The sequence below is a fragment of the Serinus canaria genome, chromosome 25 (genome assembly GCF_022539315.1).
Source record: "Serinus canaria isolate serCan28SL12 chromosome 25, serCan2020, whole genome shotgun sequence".
NCBI lineage: Eukaryota > Metazoa > Chordata > Aves > Passeriformes > Fringillidae > Serinus > Serinus canaria.
The window spans coordinates 12518885-12538723 of NC_066338.1; the positions used below are offsets into that span (position 1 = coordinate 12518885).

Below are 19839 nucleotides of genomic sequence, written 5' to 3' on the forward strand. Positions count from 1 at the left end.
CCAGGCACGGCGCGTGGCATCGTCATCTCCACGGGCGACCGGACGGTGATGGGCCGCATCGCCACGCTGGCCTCGGGGCTGGAGGTGGGCAAGACGCCGATCGCGGTGGAGATCGAGCACTTCATCCGCCTCATCACCGGCGTGGCCGTCTTCCTCGGCCTCTCCTTCTTCATCCTCTCGCTCATCCTCGGCTACACCTGGCTCGAGGCCGTCATCTTCCTCATCGGCATCATCGTGGCCAACGTGCCCGAGGGGCTGCTGGCCACCGTCACCGTGAGTGGGAACAAACTGGGAGTGACTGGGATAAACTGGGACTGAGATATTGGGGTGAAAGGGTACTGGGATGGACTGGGATGGACTGGGATGGACTGGGAGGGACTGGGATTGAGATATTGGGGACTGAGATTGAGCTGGGATGGAGTTACAGGGGATTGGGTTTGAACTGGGTGGGATTGGGAGGGACTGGGATGGACTGGGAGGGACTGGGATGGACTGGGATGGAGATACGAGGGGTTGGGTTTGAACTGGGTGGGACTGGGAGGGACCGGGAGGGACTGGGAGGGACTGGGATGGACTGGGATGGACTGGGATGGACTGGGAGGGACTGGGAGGGACTGGGAGTCACTGGGATGGACTGGGAGGGACTGGGAGGGACTGGGAGGGACTGGGAGTCACTGGGATGGACTGGGATGGACTGGGAGGGACTGGGAGTCACTGGGATGGACTGGGAGGGACTGGGATGGACTGGGAGTCACTGGGATGGACTGGGAGGGACTGGGAGTCACTGGGATGGACTGGGAGGGACTGGGATGGACTGGGAGGGACTGGGAGGGACTGGGAGCAAACTGGGATGGACTGGGAGGGACTGGGAGGGACTGGGAGTCATTTGGATTGAGATATTGAGGGTTGAGATTGAACTGGGATGGACTGGGAGGGACTGGGAGCTCCCACCATCATCTTCCTCATCGGCATCATCGTGGCCAACGTGCCCGAGGGGCTGCTGGCCACCGTCACCGTGGGAGGGGGCACTGGGAGAGGGATAGGGGGCACTGGGATCATTTTGGGGTGCTGGGGGGGGTCCACAGACCCCATATGGGGGTCCCACCCCCGTGACACCCCGGGGTGCCCCCCAGGTGTGCCTGACCCCCGTAACCAGGTGATCACAACGAGGTTTGTGTATTGGGGGCACCCTGAGGGCACACTCTGGGGGTTCTGGTGCCACTTTTGGGGTCAGGAGGACTCTGTTCACCCCATATGGGGGTCCCACCCCTGTGACACCCCGGGGTGCCCCCCAGGTGTGCCTGACCCCCGTAACCAGGTGATCACAACAGGGTTTGGGTATTGGGGACACCCTGAGGGCACCCTGAGGGCATTCAGGTGCCACTTTTGGGGTCGGGGGGACTCTGTTCACCCCATATGGGGGTCCCACCCCCGTGACACCCCAGGGTGCCCCCCAGGTGTGCATGACCCCCATGACCAGGTGATCACAACGGGGTTTGGGTATTGGGGGGCACCCTGAGGGCATTCAGGTGCCACTTTTGGGTTTGGGGGTACTCTGTTCACCCCATATGGGGGGTCCCACCCCTGTGACACCCCCGGGTGCCCCCCAGGTGTGCATGACCCCCATGACCAGGTGATCACAACGGGGTTTGGGTATTGGGGGCACCCTGAGGGCGTTCAGGTGCCACTTTTGGGTTTGGGGGTACTCTGTTCACCCCATATGGGGGGTGCCACCCCCGTGACACCCCCGGGTGCCCCCCAGGTGTGCCTGACCCTGACTGCCAAGCGCATGGCCAGGAAGAACTGCCTGGTGAAGAACCTGGAGGCCGTGGAGACGCTGGGCTCCACCTCCACCATCTGCTCCGACAAGACGGGCACGCTGACCCAGAACCGCATGACGGTGGCACACATGTGGTTCGACAACCAGATCCACGAGGCCGACACCACCGAGGACCAGTCGGGTGAGCGGGGGGCACCCCCAGACCCACAGTGCCCCCAGCACCCCACCTCCTGGCACCCCAATGCCCTGGGACCTTGGTACCCAAATCTCCTGGCACCCCAATCTCCTGGCACCCCAATGCCCTGGGACCTTGGTACCCAAATCTCCTGGCACCCCAATGCCCTGGGACCTCGGCACCCAAATCCCCTGGCACCCCGATCTCCTGGCACCCCAATGCCCTGGGACCTCGGTACCCAAATCCCCTGGCACCCCGACCTCCTGGCACCCCAATGCCCTGGGACCTCGGTACCCAAATCCCTGGCACCCCAATGCCCTGGGACCTTGGTACCCAAATCCCCTGGCACCACAATGCCCTGGGACCTTGGCACCCAAATCCCCTGGCACCCCGATCTCCTGGCACCCCAATGCCCTGGGACCTTGGTACCCAAATCTCCTGGCACCCCAATCTCCTGGCACCCCAATGCCCTGGGACCTTGGTACCCAAATCCCCTGGCACCCCGATTTCCTGGCATCCTGATCTCCTGGCACCCCAATACCCTGGAACCTCGGTACCTAAATCCCCTGGCACCCCAATGCCCTGGGACCTTGGTACCCAAATCCCCTGGCACCCCAATGCCCTGGGACCTCGGTACCCAAATCCCCTGGCACCCCGATCTCCTGGCACCCCAATGCCCTGGGACCTTGGCACCCAAATCCCCTGGCACCCTGATCCCCTGGCACCCCAATACCCTGGGACCTTGGTACCCAAATCTCCTGGCACCCCGATCTCCTGGCACCCCAATCCCCCAAAACCCCGATCCCCCAAAATCCCAATCCCAGTGCCCGAGGACCAAGGTGTCAATGGGTGGCACTGGTGACACCGGGGTGGTCATTGGGTGACACCAGGGTGGTCAGTGGGTGTCACTGGCTGTGCCCTGATGGTGCCCGTGTCCCCAGGTGCCACCTTCGACAAGCACTTGTCCATGTGGGTGGATCTGGTGACACCGGGGTGGTCAATGTGTGGCACCAGGGTGGTCAATGGGTGACACTGGAGTGGTCAGTGGGTGACACCAGGGTGGTCAGTGGGTGGCCCTGGTGACCCTGACCATGCCCTGTTGTCCCCAGGTGCCACCTTCGACAAGCGCTCTCCCACATGGGCAGTGCTGGTGGCACCAGGGTGGTCAGTGGATGATACTGGGGTGGTCAATGGGTGACACCAATGGGTGACACTGGTGACACTGACCATGCCCCGTGTCCCCAGGTGCCACCTTCGACAAGCGCTCTCCCACGTGGGCAGCCCTGGTGACACTGGGATGGTCAATGGGTGACACCAGGGTGGTCAGTGGGTGATACTGGAATGATCAATGGGTGACACCAGTAGGTGACGCTGGTGACATCAGCCGTGCCCATGTCCCCAGGTGCCACCTTTGACAAGCACTCTCCCATGTGGGTGGTGCTGGCTACACTGGGATGGTCAATGGGTGGCACCAGGGTGGCCAATGGGTGGCATCAGGGTGGTCAGTGGGTGACACCAGGGTGGTCAGTGGGTGACACTGGTGACCCTGACCATACCCTGTGCCCTGATGTCCCCAGGTGCCCACCTTCGACAAGCACTCTCCCACGTGGGCAGCCCTGGTGACACTGGGATGGTCAATGTGTGGCACCAGGTGGTCAATGGGTGACACTGGAGTGGTCAGTGGGTGACACCAGGGTGATCAGTGGGTGGCCCTGGTGACACTGACCATGCCCTGTGTCCCCAGGTGCCACCTTCGACAAGCGCTCTCCCACATGGGCAGTGCTGGTGGCACCAGGGTGCGTCAGTGGAGTACTGGGGTGGTCAGGGTGGCACCAATGGGTGACCTGGTGACACTGACCATGCCCCGTGTCCCAGGTTGCCACCTTCGACAAGCGCTCCTCCCACATGGGCGGCGCTGGGGCTACACTGGGATGGTCAATGGGTGACACCAGGGTGGTCAGTGGGTGATACTGGAATGATCAATGGGTGACACCAGTAGGTGCCGCTGGTGACATCAGCCGTGCCCATGTCCCCAGGTGCCACCTTGACAAGCACTCTCCCATGTGGGTGGTGCTGGCTACTACTGGGATGGTCAATGGGTGGCACCAGGGTGGCCAATGGGTGGCATCGGGTGGTCAGTGGTGACACCAGGGTGGTCAGTGGGTGACACTGGTGACCTGACCATACCCTGTGCCCTGATGTCCCCAGGTGCCACCTTCGACAAGCACTCTCCCACGTGGGCAGCCCTGGTGACACCAGGATGGTCAATGGGTGGCACCAGGGTGGTCAATGGGTGGCACCGGCTACATTGGGATGGTCAATGGGTGACACCAGGGTGGTCAATGGGTGGCCCTGGTGACCCTGACCATGCCCTGTTGTCCCCAGGTGCCACCTTCGACAAGCGCTCTCCCACATGGGCAGTGCTGGTGGCACCAGGGTGGTCAGTGGATGATACTGGGGTGGTCAATGGGTGACACCAATGGGTGACACTGGTGACACTGACCATGCCCCGTGTCCCCAGGTGCCACCTTCGACAAGCGCTCTCCCACGTGGGCATCTCTAGTGGCACCAGGGTGGTCAATGGGTGGCCCTGGTGACACTGGGGTGGTCAATGAGTGACACCAATGGGTGACACTGGTGCCCTGATGTCCCCAGGTGCCACCTTCGACAAGCGCTCTCCCACGTGGGCAGCCCTGGCACGCATCGCCGGGCTCTGTAACCGCGCCGTGTTCAAGCCGGGCCAGGAGAACGTCTCCATCTCCAAGGTGGGGGGGTCTCCATGCCCCGGGGGAGGGGACAGAGGGGACAGCCCCGCGGTGACAGCGGTGTCCCCGCAGAGGGACACGGCTGGGGACGCGTCCGAGTCGGCGCTGCTCAAGTGCATCCAGCTGTCGTGCGGCTCCGTCAAGAGGATGCGGGACAGGAACCCCAAAGTGACCGAGATCCCCTTCAACTCCACCAACAAGTACCAGGTGTGGGCACGGGGGGCACGGGGGGCACGGGGGGCACGGGGGGCATGGGGGGGCATGGGGGGGCATGGGGGGCATGGGGGCACTGGGGGGCAATGGGGCACTGGGGTCAGGGGGGGCAATGGGGGCAGTGGGGGAACTGGAGGAACTGGGGGAACTGGGGGAACTGGGGGCAGGGGAGGCATGGAGGGCACTGGGGGAAACTGGGGGCATGGGGGGCATGGGGAGAATGGGGGGCAATGGGGGGCACAGGGGGAACTGGTGTACTGGGAGCACTGGGGGCAGTGGGGGGCACTGGGGGCAATGGGGGGAACAGGGGGGAACTGGGGGAACTGGGGGCACTGGGGGCAATGGGTGAACTGGGGGAACTGGGGGAACTGGGGAAATGGGAGAACTGGGGGCACGGGGGGCATAGGGGGCACTGGGCTCAGGGGGGGCATAGGGGGGCATGGGGGGCACTGGGGGCAATGGGGGCACTGGGGGCACTGGGCAGTGTGTGTGTGACCCTGGGGTGACCTGGGGCAGTATGTGGGTGACACTGGAATGGCTCTGGGTGACATTGGTGACACCAGAATGGTCAGTGGGTGACCCTGGAGTGGCTCCGGGTGACTCTGGGGTGGCTCTGGGTGACCCTGGGCTACCCGTGGGTGACCCATGGCTGCCTGTGGGTGACCCTGGAGTGGCTCTGGGTGACCCTGGGGTGGCTCTGGGTGACCCTGGGCTGCCTGCGGGTGACCCCACGCTGACCGTGGCACGTGACCCCGCTGTCCCCCGTCCGTCCCCGTGTCCAGCTGTCCATCCACGAGCGCGAGGAGGACCCCCAGGGTTACCTGCTGGTGATGAAGGGAGCCCCCGAGCGCATCCTGGACCGCTGCTCCCGAATCCTCCTGCAGGGCCAGGAGCAGCCGCTGGACGAGGAGATGAAGGAGGCCTTCCAGAACGCCTACCTGGAGCTGGGGGGGCTCGGGGAGAGGGTCCTGGGTACGCCCGGGGGTCCTGGGGGGTCCCGGGAGGGGTCCTGGGTACGCCCGGGGGTCCTGGGGGGGTCCTGGGAGGGGTCCTGGGTATGCCCGGGGGTCCTGGGAGGGGTCCTGGGGAGATTTGGGGGTCCTCGGGTCGCTGGAAGGGGATCAAGGGGGGATTTGGGGGAGGAGATCCTGGATGAGAACATGGAGGAACCTTCCAGAACATCTACCTGGAGCTGGGGGGGCTCGGGGAGAGGGTCCTGGGTACGCCCGGGGGTCCTGGGAGGGGTCCTGGGGAGATTTGGGGGTCCTCGGGTCACTGGAAGGGGATCAAGGGGAATTTGGAGGAGGAGATCCTGGATGAGAACATGGAGGAACCTTCCAGAACATCTACCTGCAGCTGGGGGGGATCAGGGAGGGTCCTGGGGGGTCCTGGGTACCTCCAGGGGGGACCTGGTTGTTCCCAGGGTTCTGTCACCTGTACAGAAGTTCCTGGGGGTGTTTTTGGGGTCTCAGTGTCCCCCACGATGTCCCCAGGGTTCTGTCACCTGTACCTGCCCCTGGACAAGTTCCTGGGAGGGGTTTTGGGGTCCCACTGTCCCCCCCAATGTCCCCAGGGTTCTGTCACCTGTACCTGCCCCCCGACACGATCCTGGGGGTGTTTTTGGTGTCCCTGGGGTCTCAGTGTCCCCTCGGTGTCCCCAGGGTTCTGTCACCTGTACCTGCCCCCGGACATGATCCTGGGGGTCCCTGTGGGGTCCCTCGTGGATTCCTGGGGGTGTTTTTGGGGTCTCAGTGTCCCTCGGTGTCCCCAGGGTTCTGTCACCTGCACCTGCCCCCGGACATGATCCTGGGGGTGTTTTTGGTGTCCCTGGGGTCTCAGTGTCCCCCTCGGTGTCCCCAGGGTTCTGTCACCTGTACCTGCCCCCCGACACGATCCTGGGGGTGTTTTTGGTGTCCCTGGGGTCTCAGTGTCCCCTCGGTGTCCCCAGGGTTCTGTCACCTGTACCTGCCCCTGGACAAGTTCCCCCGCGGGTTCCGTTTCGACGCGGACGAGGTGAATTTCCCCACCAGCGACCTTTGCTTCGTGGGGCTCATGTCCATGATCGACCCCCCCCGCGCCGCCGTGCCCGACGCCGTGGGCAAGTGCCGGAGCGCTGGCATCAAGGTGGGACCCCAAAAACCCCACCTGGCACACCAGAACCTGGTCCGGGACCCCAAAACACTGCCCGGGACCCCAAAACCCTCCTGAGCCTGCCCGGGACCCCAAAACCCCCACCTGGCACCCCAGAACCTGGCCCGGGACCCCAGAACTCCCCCTGAGCCTGTCTGGGACCCCAAAATCCCCACCTGGGACCCCAAACCCCCACCTGGGACCCCAAACCCCGACCCGAGACCCCAAAACTCTCCTGAGCCTGCCCGGGACCCCAAAACCCCTACCTGGGACCCCAAAACCCCTACCTGGGACCCCAAAGCCCCACCTGGGACCTCAAAACCCTTCTGAGCCTGCACGGGACCCCAAAACCCCCACCTAGGACTCCAGAACCCCCCTGAGCCTGCCCAGGACCCCAAAACCTTTCCCCGACCCCACCTGGGACCCCAAAAACCCCACCTGGGACCTCAAAACCATCCCCGAGCCCACCCAGACCCAAAAACCCCCCTAAAGCCTGCCCGGGACCCCCATTTCCCCTTGGACCCCCCCCCATTCTAGGGTGCCCCCAGGTACCCCCAGGTGTCCCCCAGGTGTCCCCCAGATGTTTCCAGGTGTCCCCCAGGTGTCCCCAGCTGTCCCCCAGCTGTCCCCCAGGTGTCCCCAGGTGTCCCCCAGCTGTCCCAGGTGTGCCCAGGTGTCCCCCAGGTACCCCCAGGTGTTCCCCAGGTGTGCCCAGGTGTCCCCCAGGTGTCCCCCAGGTGTGCCTCAGGTGTTCCCCAGGTGTGCCCAGGTGTCCCCCAGCTGTCCCCAGGTGTGCCCAGGTGTCCCCAGGTGTGCCCAGGTGCTGATGGTGCCCCCCAGGTGATCATGGTGACCGGGGACCACCCGATCACGGCCAAGGCCATCGCCAAGGGCGTGGGGATCATCTCCGAGGGCAACGAGACCGTGGAGGACATCGCGGCACGGCTCAACATCCCCGTCAGCCAGGTGAACCCCAGGTGAGCTCCAGGTGAGACACGGCTGAACATACCTGTCAGCCAGGTGAACCCCAGGTGAGCCCCAGGTGAGACAGGTGAACCCCAGGTGAGCCAGGTGAGACAGGTGAACCCCAGGTGAGACAGGTGAACCCCAGGTGAGACCTCCAGGTGAGACAGGTGAACCCCAGGTGAGACCCAGGTGAGCTCCAGGTGAGACAGGTGAGACCCAGGTGAGCTCCAGGTGAGCCCCAGGTGAACCCCAGGTGAACCCCAGGTGAGCCCCAGGTGAACCCCAGGTGAGCTCCAGGTGAGACAGGTAACCCCAGGTGAGACCCAGGTGAGCTCCAGGTGAGACAGGTAACCCCAGGTGAAACCCAGGTGAGCTCCAGGTGAGCCCCAGGTAAGCTCCAGGTGAGCTCCAGGTGAGACAGGTGAACCCCAGGTGAGACCCAGGTGAGCTCCAGGTGAGACAGGTGAGCCCCAGGTGAACCCCAGGTGAACCCCAGGTGAGCCAGGTGAACCCCAGGTGAGCTGGAACACCTCAGCAGGTGAAGTGAAACTCAGGTGAGACTGGGGAACCCCAAGTGAGCCGGATGAGGGAAATTGAGGGGATTTAGGGGTCCCAGGGGGGTCTTCCCAGGAATTTCGGGGTGCTGACCCCCCTGTGACCCCCCCAGGGAGGTCAAGGTGTGCGTGGTGCTCAGGTCACACCTGAAGGACACAAGCTCGTAGCAGCTGGGGAGGGGATTTTGGGGTGATCCCAGGGGTTCTCCCAGGAATTTCGGGGTCCCTGGGGGGTTTTCCTGGAAATTTTGGGGTCCCAGGGTGTTTTTCCCAGGAATTTTGGGGTGCTGACCCCCCCGTGACCCACTCCCCAGGGAGGCCAAGGTGTGTTTGGGGCATGGTCACTCCTGAAGGACACGACCTGGGAGTAGCTAGGGAGGGGATTTTGGGGTGATCCCGGGGGTGATCCCAGAGATTTTGGGATACTGTGTGGTTTTTTCGGGAATTTTGGGGTGCCGGTTTTGGGGTGCCGATTTTGGGGTGCCGATTTTGGGGTGCTGACCCCCTCCCCAGAGAGGCCAAGGTGTGTTTGGTGCTCAGGTCACACCTGAAGGACACGAGCTGGGAGCAGCTGGGGAGGGGATTTGGGGGTGATTCTGGGGGGGTTTTTCCCGGGAATTTCGGGGTGCTGATTTTGGGGTGCCGATTTTGGGGTGCTGATTTTGGGGTGCCGATTTTGGGGTGCTGACCCCCTCCCCAGGGAGGCCAAGGCGTGCGTGGTGCACGGCTCGGACCTGAAGGACATGAGCTCGGAGCAGCTGGACGAGATCCTGCGCAACCACACCGAGATCGTCTTCGCCCGCACGTCCCCCCAGCAGAAGCTGATCATCGTCGAGGGCTGCCAGCGGCAGGTGACACCGCCCTGTCCCTGCCACCTGCGCCACCGCTGCCACCTGTGTCACCTCACCCCACTGTCCCCAAAGCCCTCGATTCCTCCAGTGTCCCTAAGTGTCCCCAAAGTCACCAATTCCTCTGGTATCTCCAGTGTTCTCCATATTCCCAACATCCCCAGTGTCCCCAATGTCTTCAGTGTCCCCAAAGTCCCCAATGTCCCCAATGACCCTAAAGTCCCCAATGTCCCCAAAGCCCTCAATGTCCCCAATATCCCCAGTGCCCCCAATGTCCCCAATGTCCTTAATATTCCCAATGTCCCCAATGCCCCCAGTATCCCCAATGTCCCCAAAGCCCCCAAAGCCCTCAATGCCCCCAACGACCCCAAAGCCCCCAATGTCCCCAATATCCCAAACTTCCCCATAGTTCCCAATGGTCACCAATGTCCCCAATACCCCCAATGCCACCAATGTCCCCAATGTCCCCAATGTCCCCAATATCCCCAATGCCCCCAATGTCCCCAGTGTCCCCAATGCCCCCAATGTCCCCAAAGATCCCAATACCCCCAATTTCCCCAAAGCCCCCAAAGCCCTCAATGTCCCTAATATCCCCAATGCCCACAATGTCCCCAATACCCCGAATGTCCCCAATGCCCCCAAAGCCCTCAATGTCCCCAATGTCCCCAATATCCCCAAACACCCCAATACCCCCAACGCCCTCAATGCCCCCAGTGTCCCCAGCGTCCCCGTGTCCCCAGGGTGCCATCGTGGCGGTGACGGGTGACGGGGTGAACGACTCGCCGGCGCTGAAGAAGGCGGACATCGGGATCGCCATGGGCATCGCGGGCTCGGACGTGTCCAAGCAGGCGGCAGACATGATCCTGCTGGACGACAACTTCGCCTCCATCGTCACCGGCGTGGAGGAAGGTCAGGGACAGCCACGGGGCTTTGGGGACATCGGGGACCTGGGGGTATTGGGGACATTGGGGGTTTTGGGGACATTGGGGACATTGGGGGTGTTGGGGACTTTGGGGCTGTTGGGGACATTGGGGACATGGGGAATTGGGGTGCTTGGGGATAATGGGGATTGGGGACATTGGGGATATTGGGGACTATGGGGACATTGGGGACATTGGCGCTGGGACATTGGGGACTTTGGGGACATTGGGGACATTCGGATATTGGGGAGTATTGGGGATATTGGGGACGGTTGGGACTTGGGGACATTGGGGACATTGGGGACATTGGGGAATTTGGGGACATTGGGGACATTGGGGATATTGGTGGCTTTGGGGACATCGGGGGTGTTGGGGACATTGGGGACATTGGGGACATTGGGGATATTGGGGACATTGGGGACTTGGGGACATTGGGGGTGGGGGATTGGGGACATTGGGGGACATTGGGGACACTGGGGACATTGGGGATATTGGGGGACATTTGAAACATTGGGGACATTGGAGGTATTGGGACACTGGGGACATTGGAGGTATTGGGGACATTGTGGGTGTTTGGGATATTGTGGACATTGGGGGCATTGGGGACATCTGGAGACATTTGGGGGCATTGGGGACATCTGGACACATTTGGGGACATTTGGGGACATTTGGGGACACCGCTGTCCCCTGGCAGGCCGCCTGATCTTTGACAACCTGAAGAAGTCGATCGCCTACACCCTGACCAGCAACATCCCCGAGATCACCCCGTTCCTGCTCTTCATCATCGCCAACATCCCGCTGCCCCTGGGCACCGTCACCATCCTCTGCATCGACCTGGGCACCGACATGGTGAGGGCACCCCAAATCCGCCAAAATCCACCCCAAATCCATCCCAAATCCACCCCAAATCCGCCAAAATCCACCCCAAATCCATCCCAAATCCATCCCAAATCCACCCCAAATCCATCCCCAAATCCGCTGCCCTGGGCACCGCACCATCGCATCGCCACATGTGCACCGACATGAGGCACCATCCCAAATCCACCCAAATCCATCCCCAAATCCACCAAAATCCATCCCAAATCCACCAAAATCCACCAAAATCATCCCAAATCCACAAAATCCATCCCAAATCCATCCAAATCCACCCCAAATCCATCCCAAATCCACCCCAAATCCCCCCAAATCCACCCCCAAATCCACCCCAAATCCACCCCAAATCCATCCCAAATCCACCCAAATCCACCCAAATCCACCCCAAATCCACCCCAAATCCACCCAGGGACCCCAAATCCACCCCAAATTCTCCTGGGGACTCCAAACCCACCCCAGAGACCCCAGATCCTCCTGTCCCTGGGCACTGCCACCATCCCATGACGTGGGACAGTGGGTGACACTGGGTGACACCAAGTGACACAGGTGACATTGAGTGACACCGGGTGACACCGCTGTCCCCTCAGGTCCCCGCCATCTCCCTGGCCTACGAGGCGGCCGAGAGCGACATCATGAAACGGCAACCGCGGAACCCCCGCAGCGACAAACTGGTCAATGAGCGGCTGATCAGCATGGCCTACGGCCAGATCGGTCAGTGGTCACTCAGGGGTCACTCACTGGTCACTCTGGGTCACTCAGGGTCAGTCTGGGTCAGTCATGGTCAACGAGCGGCTGATCAGCATGGCCTACGGCCAGATCAGTCAGTGGTCACCCACTGGTCACTCACTGGTCACTCTGGGGTCACTCAGGGGTCACTCAGAGCCATCAGCATGGCCAACGGCTGGATCGCTCAGTGAGGGGTCCCAAGATGATCCCAAATCCTGTGGCTCTGATCCCAATCCCGATCCCGATCCCGCAGGGATGATCCAAGCTCTGGGCGGGTCCTTCACACACTCTGTGATCCAATCCCATGGTTTTTATCCCAATCCCAATCCCAATCCCAATCCCAATCCTATGTCTCTGATCCCAATCCCAATCCCGATCCCAATCCCATGGCTCTGATCCCACAAGGATGATCCAGGCTCTGGGCGGGTTCTTCATGTACTTCATTATCCAATCCCAAGTTTTTTATCCCAATCCCATGGCTCTGATCCCGATCCCCATCCCGATCCCAATCCCGATCCCAATCCCAATCCCAATCCCAATCCCAATCCAATCCCATGGCTCTGATCCCGATCCCGATCCCGCAGGGATGATCCAGGCTCTGGGCGGGTTCTTCACCTACTTTGTGATCCTGGCGGAGAACGGGTTCCTGCCGGGAACGCTGCTGGGGATCCGCCTGGCCTGGGACGATCGCTCCAAGAACGACCTGGAGGATTCCTACGGGCAGGAGTGGGTGAGGGACCTACACTGACCCTACACACCCTACACACCCCTTACACACCCCTTACACACCGGTTACACACCAGTTACACACCAGTTACACACCCCTTACACACCCATAACACCCGTGGGGCGATCGCTCCAAGAACGACCTGGAGGATTCCTACGGGCAGGAGTGGGTGAGGGACCTACACTGACCCTACACTGACCCTACACACCCCTTACACACCCGTTACACACCAGTTACACACCAGTTACACACCAGTTACACACCAGTTACACACCCCTTACACACCAGTTACACACCGGTTACACACCCCTTACACACCAGTTACACACCAGTTACACACCCCTTACACACCAGTTACACACCCCTTACACACCACTTACACACCAGTTACACACCCCTTACACACCAGTTACACACCCCTTACACACCAGTTACACACCAGTTACACACCCCTTACACACCAGTTACACACTGGTTACACACCCCTTACACACCCATAACACCCCTGGGACGATCGCTCCAAGAATGACCTGGAGGATTCCTACGGGCAGGAGTGGGTGAGGGACCCTACACTGACCCTACACTGACCCTACACACCCCTTACACACCCCTTACACACCCTTACACACCAGTTACACACCCCTTACACACCAGTTACACACCAGTTACACACCACTTACACACCCCTTACACACCAGTTACCACACCGGTTACACACCAGTTACACACCCCTTACACACCAGTTACATACCGGTTACACACCCCTTACACACCCTTACACACCAGTTACACACCCCTTACACACCGGTTACACACCGGTTACACACCAGTTACACACCAGTTACACACCCCTTACACACCCCTTACACACCCCTTACACACCCCTTACACACCAGTTACACACCGGTTACACACCAGTTACACACCCATAACACCCCTGGGACGATCACTCCAAGAATGACCTGGACGATTCCTATGGGCAGGAGTGGGTGAGGGACCTACACTGTCCTTACACACCCCTTACACACCCGTTACACACCCCTTACACACCCCTTACACACCCCTTACACACCAGTTACACACTGATTTCCATCTCATTCCCATCTCCATTCCCACACCCATTTCCATGTTTATTTCCATCCCATTTCTGCCCCATTTCAGCTCCATTTCCACCCCGTTCCCCCCGGTCACTCCCGGTTTTCCCCTTGCTCACTCCCATTCCCACTTTCCCCCGTTCAGTGCACTCCCGGTTTCCCGGTTTCCCGGTTTCCCTGGTTTCCTCCTCAGTTTCCCCATTGTTCACTCCCAGTTTCCTCCCGGTTTCTCCATTTTTCACTCTCTTTTCCCTCATTTTTCCCTCCCCTCTTTCCTCCCGGTTTCCCGGTGTTTCACTCTGTTTTCCCCCATTCTTCACTCCCATTTTCCTCCCCAGTTTCCCCATTTTTCCCTCCCAGTTTCCCCATTTTTCCCTCCGTGGTTTCCCCATTTTTCCCTCTCTTTTCCCCCATTTTTCCCTCCCAATTTCCTCCGTTTCCCCATTTTTCCCTCTCTTTTTCCCCCATTTTTCCCTCTCGTTTCCCCATTTTTCCCTCTCTTTTCCCCATTTTTCCCTCCCTTTCCCCCCATTTTTCACTCTCTTTTCCCCATTTTTCCCTCCCGGTTCCTGCCGCTTTCCCGCTGTTTCCCGGTCCCGTCCCGCAGACCTACGAGCAGCGCAAGGTGGTGGAGTTCACGTGTCACACGGCGTTCTTCGCCAGCATCGTCGTGGTGCAGTGGGCGGATCTCATCATCTGCAAGACCCGACGCAACTCTGTCTTCCAGCAGGGCATGAAGTGCGACAAAACGCCCCAAAAACGCCCCAAAAATTACCCCAAAACCACCCCAAAATCCCATCCAAAACCACCCCAAAATCCCATCCCAAACCACCCCAAAATCCCATCCAAAACCACCCCAAAATTCCATCCAAAATCATCCCAAAACCGCCCCAAAATACCCCTAAATCTCATCCAAAACCACCCCAAAATTCCATCCAAAATCATCCCAAAACCGCCCCAAAAATACCCCAAAATCCCATCCCAAACCACCCCAAAATCCCATCCAAAACCACCCCAAAATCCCATCCAAAATCATCCCAAAACCGCCCCAAAAATACCCCAAAATCTCATCCAGAACCAGCCAGAATTCCCCCAAAATCCACCCCAACTTTGTCTTCCAGCAGGGCATGAAGTGCAACAAAACACCCCAAAATACCCCAGAAACCACCCCAAAATACCCCAAAATCTCATCCAAAACCACCCCAAAATCCCATCCAAAACCACCCCAAAACCCCATCCAAAATCATCCCAAAACCACCCCAAAAATACCCCAAAATCTCATCCAGAACCAGCCAGAATTCCACCAAAATCCACCCCAACTCTGTCTTCCAGCAGGGCATGAAGTGCGACAAAACGCCCCAAAAATGCCCCAAAAATTACCCCAAAACCACCCCAAAATCCCACCCCAAAAATACCCCAAAATCTCATTTAAAACCAGCCAGAATTCCCCCAAAAGCCACCCCAACTCCGTCTTCCAGCAGGGCATGAAGTGCAACAAAACACCCCAAAAATACCCCAGAAACCACCCCAAAATCCCACCCAAAGCCACCCCAAAATCTCATCCAAAGCACCCCAAAATCTCATCCAAAACGACCCCAAAGTCCCACCCAAAACCACCCCAAAATCTCATCCAAAACGACCCCAAAATCCCACCCAAAATCACCCCAAAATCCACCTTAACTCCATCTTTCAGCAGGGCATGAAGTTCGCCAAAACACCCCAAAAATACCCCAAAAACCACCTGAAAATCCTGCCCAAAAAACCCCAAAATCCTACTCAAAACCCACCTGAAATTATCCCAAAATCCTACCTTGAACTCACCCCCAAAACACCCCAAACCCACCCCAAAACCACCTACAAATCACCCCAAAATCTCATCCTAAAACCACCCCAAAATCTTACCCAAAAACACTGACAAACCACCCCAAAATCCCCCCCAAAACCACCCCAAAACCACCCCAAAATCTTACCCAAAAACACCGACAAACCACCCCAAAATCCCCCCCAAAACCACCCCAAAACCTCTCCCACCCCCATAAAACCCCAAATCCCCCCAAAACACCCCCAAAACTCCCCAATTCCTACCCAAAACCCTGAGAAACCCACTCCAAAAAAACCCCAAACTTCTCCCCAAACAACCCTAAAAAAAACACCCCAAAAAACCCCAAATCCCCCCCATTGTTTTTTAGGAACAAGATCCTGATTTTCGGGCTGCTGGAGGAGACGGCGCTGGCGGCGTTCCTGTCCTACTGCCCGGGCATGGGGGTGGCACTGCGCATGTACCCCCTCAAGTGAGGGACACCCCAAAAATCCCCACCCCAAAAATCCCCAAATCCCCTCCAAAAAATCCTAAAACTGCTCCAAAGCTGCCCCAAAAAAAATCCCAACCCAAAAATAATCCCCAATTTCCCCATAAATCCACTCCAAACCTCATCCCTCTTCCTAATCACCCTCAAAAATCCTAAAATTGCTTCAAATCCACCCAAAAAAATCCCAAATCCCCCAAAAAAATCCTCAATTCCCATTGAAACCCCCTCAAAAAATACTCTCAAACAGGTAAAAAACTCTAAAAAAACCAAATCCTACAAAAAACCCCAATTTCCCCACAAATCCACCCCAAACCTCATCCCTCTTCCTAATCCCCCCCAAAAAACTCCTAAAACTGCTTCAAATCCACCCAAAAAATCCCAAATCCTACAAAAATCCCCAATTCCCCAAAACACCCCCAAAATCCCCAATTTCCCCCCCAAAACCCCCTCCAAAAAAACCCAAATCCCCCAAAAATCCCCAATTCCCCTCCAAAATCCCAAAACCATTCAAAGCCCCCCTAAAAAACCCCAAATCCCCCGGAAAATTCAAATTCCCATCAAACCTCCTCCAAAAAAAAAATCCCAAAAGATGCTCCAAACCCCCCCAAAAAAATCCCAAATCGCCCCCCAAAAAATCCCCCCAAAAATCCCCCCTAAAAAATCCCAAATCCCCTCCCAAAAAAATCCCCCAAAAATCCCCCTAAAAAAATCCCAAATCCCCCAAAATTCCCCCTAAAAAAAATCCCAAATCCCCCAAAATTCCCCTCCAAAAAAACCCGAAAAATGGGGGGAAAATGAAAATATTGGGGGCGGAACGTCCAAAAATGGGAATTAAAAAATTGGGGAGGAGTTGAAAAATTGGGGGGAGGCAAAAACGGAGCCCATCCCCCACCGGGATTTGGGGTCCTCCCAAATTTTTGGGGTTTCCCCCCCAAATTTTTGGGGTCCCAAATTTGGGGTTTTTGTGCCCAGGGTGACCTGGTGGTTCTGCGCCTTCCCCTATTCCCTGCTGATCTTCGCCTACGACGAGGTCAGGAAACTGATCCTGAGGCGCTACCCCGGAGGTGAGACCCCCAAAAAATCCGGGGGGACCCCCAAAAAATCCGGGGGGACCCCAAAAAAATCGGGGGGGAGGAAATGGGGGGGGAAAAAATGGGGGAAATTTGAAAAAAAATGGGAGAAAAAAGGGAATAAAATGGGGGGAAATGGGAAGAAAAAGGGGGAAACCCAAAAATGGGGGACCCCAAAAATCGGGGGGACCCCAAAAGTAGGGGGGACCCCAAAAAAATATGGGTGGTAAAAAAAAGGGGGGAGGCCCCCAAAAATGGAAACCCCAAAAAATGGAATCCCAAAAAACGGAAATCCTAAAAAACGGAAATCCTAAAAAAAGGGGATCCCCCCAAAAATTGGAACCCTAAAAAGATGGAAATCCCAAAAAATGGGAACCCCCCCCAAAAAAAGGGGACAGAACCCAAAACCAAAGGGGAAAACCCCATAAAAATGGGGGGGGGGGGGGGCACCCCAAAAAAACAAACCCCGAGGGTCTGGGGGGTCCCCGGGATTGGGGATTTGGGATTTGGGGTCCCCCTGACGCCCCCTCCCCTTTTTGTTTGCAGGCTGGGTGGAGAAGGAAACCTATTACTGATCCCCTCCCCCCCTTTTTGGGACCCCCCCTGGAGCCCCTCCCCCACCCCAACACTAACCCGGGGGGGGGTCGGGACCCCCTGAATTGGGGGGGGCACCCGGACCCCTCCCCCCGCAGAGCAATAAACCAGTTTAACCCCCCCCGCGGACTGGGATGGACTGGGATGGACTGGGAGGGGAGGGGGGACCCCAGACCCCCCAAATTTCCCCCAAATTCCTCCAAATTTCCCAAATTTTCCCCAAATTCTGCCCAAATTCCCCCCAAATTCCCCAAATTCCCCCCAATGTCCCCTCAGTGTCCATGGCGGTTGCCATGGGAACGGGATGCTGGGGGGAGGGGTTGCTATGGGAGGCGGTTGCCATGGGGATGGAGCTTCCATGGGGACTTGGTTGCTATGGAGATGTGGTCGCCATGAGGATGTGGTTGCCATGGGGATGGTTTCCATGGAGACGTGGTTGCTGTGGGGACAGGTTGTCACGGGAGAAGGTCCTTATGGGGTGGCGGTTGCTATGGGAACGTGGTTACCATGGGGATGTGGTTACTACGGTGATGGGGTTGCCATGGGGACGGTTGCCATGGGAATAGGTTGCCATGGCGAGATGCTTGCCATGGGGATTTGGTTGCCATGGGGATTCGGTTGCTATGGGGACGTGGTTGCCATGGGAGAAGGTCACCATGCAGTGATGGTTGCCATGGAGACGTGGTTGCCATGGGGATGGGTTGCCATCCTGACATTGTTGCCACGGTCAATGGTTGCCATGGGCATGGTTGCCATGGAGATCCGGTTGCCATGGCGATGTAGTTGCCACGGGGATCCGGTTGCCATGGCGATCCGGTTGCCATGGGAACGGCCGATTCTCACCCCCCCACCCCCACCCCATCTCCCCCCACCCCCCTTTTCCCACGGCGGCCCCGGGGGTGCCCCCTCCGATCTGGGGGGGGCTGCCCTGCCCCGGGGGAGGGTCGGGGGTCTTGAGGGGGGTCGGGGGTCCCGGGGAGGGGTCGGGGGCTCTGCCGACCCCCCCCCAGAGCCGGGCAGGGTTAAAGCCCCGGGTGCTGCCGGGAGATTCCCGCCTTTAATCCCCCCCGGATCATCCCCCCCCCGCCGCGGCCTCAATCCCGAGGGACACCGGGGACCCCCCGCCCCCCCCTCCCCCTCCCCGGGCGGCGACACCGGGGGGGACCCGGGGGGGCTCATCCCCATCGCCCCCTCCCCATTCCCGCCTGTTCTGCCCCCCCCCCCCAGCAGCACGCGGGGAGGGGGGGGAGGGGCAGCGCCTCATTGGGGGGAGGGGAGGGGAGGGGGGGGGTGAAATTTGGGGGCGCCCCTCAACCCCCCCAAACCCCCCCAGGGCCCCTCTGTGGGAACTCAAAGCTCAGAGCACGGCCCAGAGAGGGGTGAGTGGGGGGGGGGGTCCCGCCATCCCCCCCCGGTGACCCCCAGAACTCGGGGACACTCGGGGACACTCGGGGGACACTCAGAGACACTCAGAGACACTCTGGGACACTCGGGGGACACTGGGGGGACACTGGGGGGACCCCCCACGTCGCCATTTCCCCCCCAGGAGGAAGCCTTGGACAGGGGACCCTGACCCCTCTGTCCCCTCTGTCCCCTCTGTCCCCTCCCCCAGCTCGTCCCCTCCTGGGAGGACACCTTCGACATCGACCTGTCCCCGCCACGGCTGGGCGTGGTCAATGGCACTGACCACGTGATTGTCACCCCTGTGTCACCTCTGTGTCACCCCCATGGTCAATGGCACTGACCACGTGAGTGTCACTCTGTGTCACCTCTGTGTCACGCCCATGTCACCCCCCCCGTCACCCCTGTTGCCAATGGCACTGACCACGTGATTGTCACCCCATTGTCACCCCCATGTCACCCCTGTGTCACCCTCGTGTTCTCCCTGTGGTCAATAGCACTGACCACTAGAGTGCCACCCCCCCACACTGTCACCCCAATGTCACCTCAATGTCTCCCCTGTGTCATCCCTGTGTCACCACTGTGGTCAACAGCACTGACCACGTGTGTCACCTCCCCACGGTGTCCCCCACACCCAGTGTCACTCCTGTGTCACCCCCATGGTCAATGGCACATGAGTGTCACCCCAATGTCA

General features: G+C 59.3%; 1 protein-coding gene across 4 annotated transcripts; it reads left to right on the forward strand.

Annotated features, from left to right (window-relative positions):
- The first annotated feature begins 956 nt into the window (after positions 1-956).
- LOC127060617 (sodium/potassium-transporting ATPase subunit alpha-2) lies at positions 957-17836 on the forward strand. Of its 4 annotated transcripts, XM_050984413.1 has the most exons (16): positions 957-1015; positions 1763-1961; positions 4611-4720; positions 4793-4927; positions 5716-5905; positions 6882-7057; positions 7904-8040; positions 9284-9434; positions 10172-10340; positions 11046-11200; positions 11812-11935; positions 12535-12680; positions 14379-14509; positions 15961-16062; positions 17053-17144; positions 17697-17836. In XM_050984413.1, exons 2-16 carry the CDS (start codon positions 1790-1792, stop codon positions 17723-17725), a joined length of 2019 nt encoding a protein of 672 aa, XP_050840370.1. In that variant the 5' UTR covers positions 957-1015; positions 1763-1789; the 3' UTR covers positions 17726-17836. The 4 variants fall into 4 exon arrangements, with proteins under 4 accessions (XP_050840370.1, XP_050840371.1, XP_050840372.1 ...); XM_050984414.1 differs by lacking the exons at positions 957-1015; positions 1763-1961; positions 4611-4720; positions 4793-4927; positions 5716-5905 and adding an exon at positions 6101-6153; XM_050984415.1 differs by lacking the exons at positions 957-1015; positions 1763-1961; positions 4611-4720; ... (2 more) ...; positions 6882-7057; positions 7904-8040 and adding an exon at positions 8533-8545.
- The last annotated feature ends 2003 nt before the right edge of the window (positions 17837-19839 follow it).

Bases quoted from the DNA above. Each gene is read 5' to 3' on its own strand.
- LOC127060617 (XM_050984413.1), top strand. From the start codon at position 1,790: ATGGCCAGGAAGAACTGCCTGGTGAAGAACCTGGAGGCCGTGGAGACG. The intron at 10,341-11,045 runs GTCAGGGACAGC...GTCCCCTGGCAG, and splicing joins CGTCACCGGCGTGGAGGAAG to GCCGCCTGATCTTTGACAAC. The intron at 16,063-17,052 runs GTGAGGGACACC...TTTTGTGCCCAG, and splicing joins CTGCGCATGTACCCCCTCAA to GGTGACCTGGTGGTTCTGCG.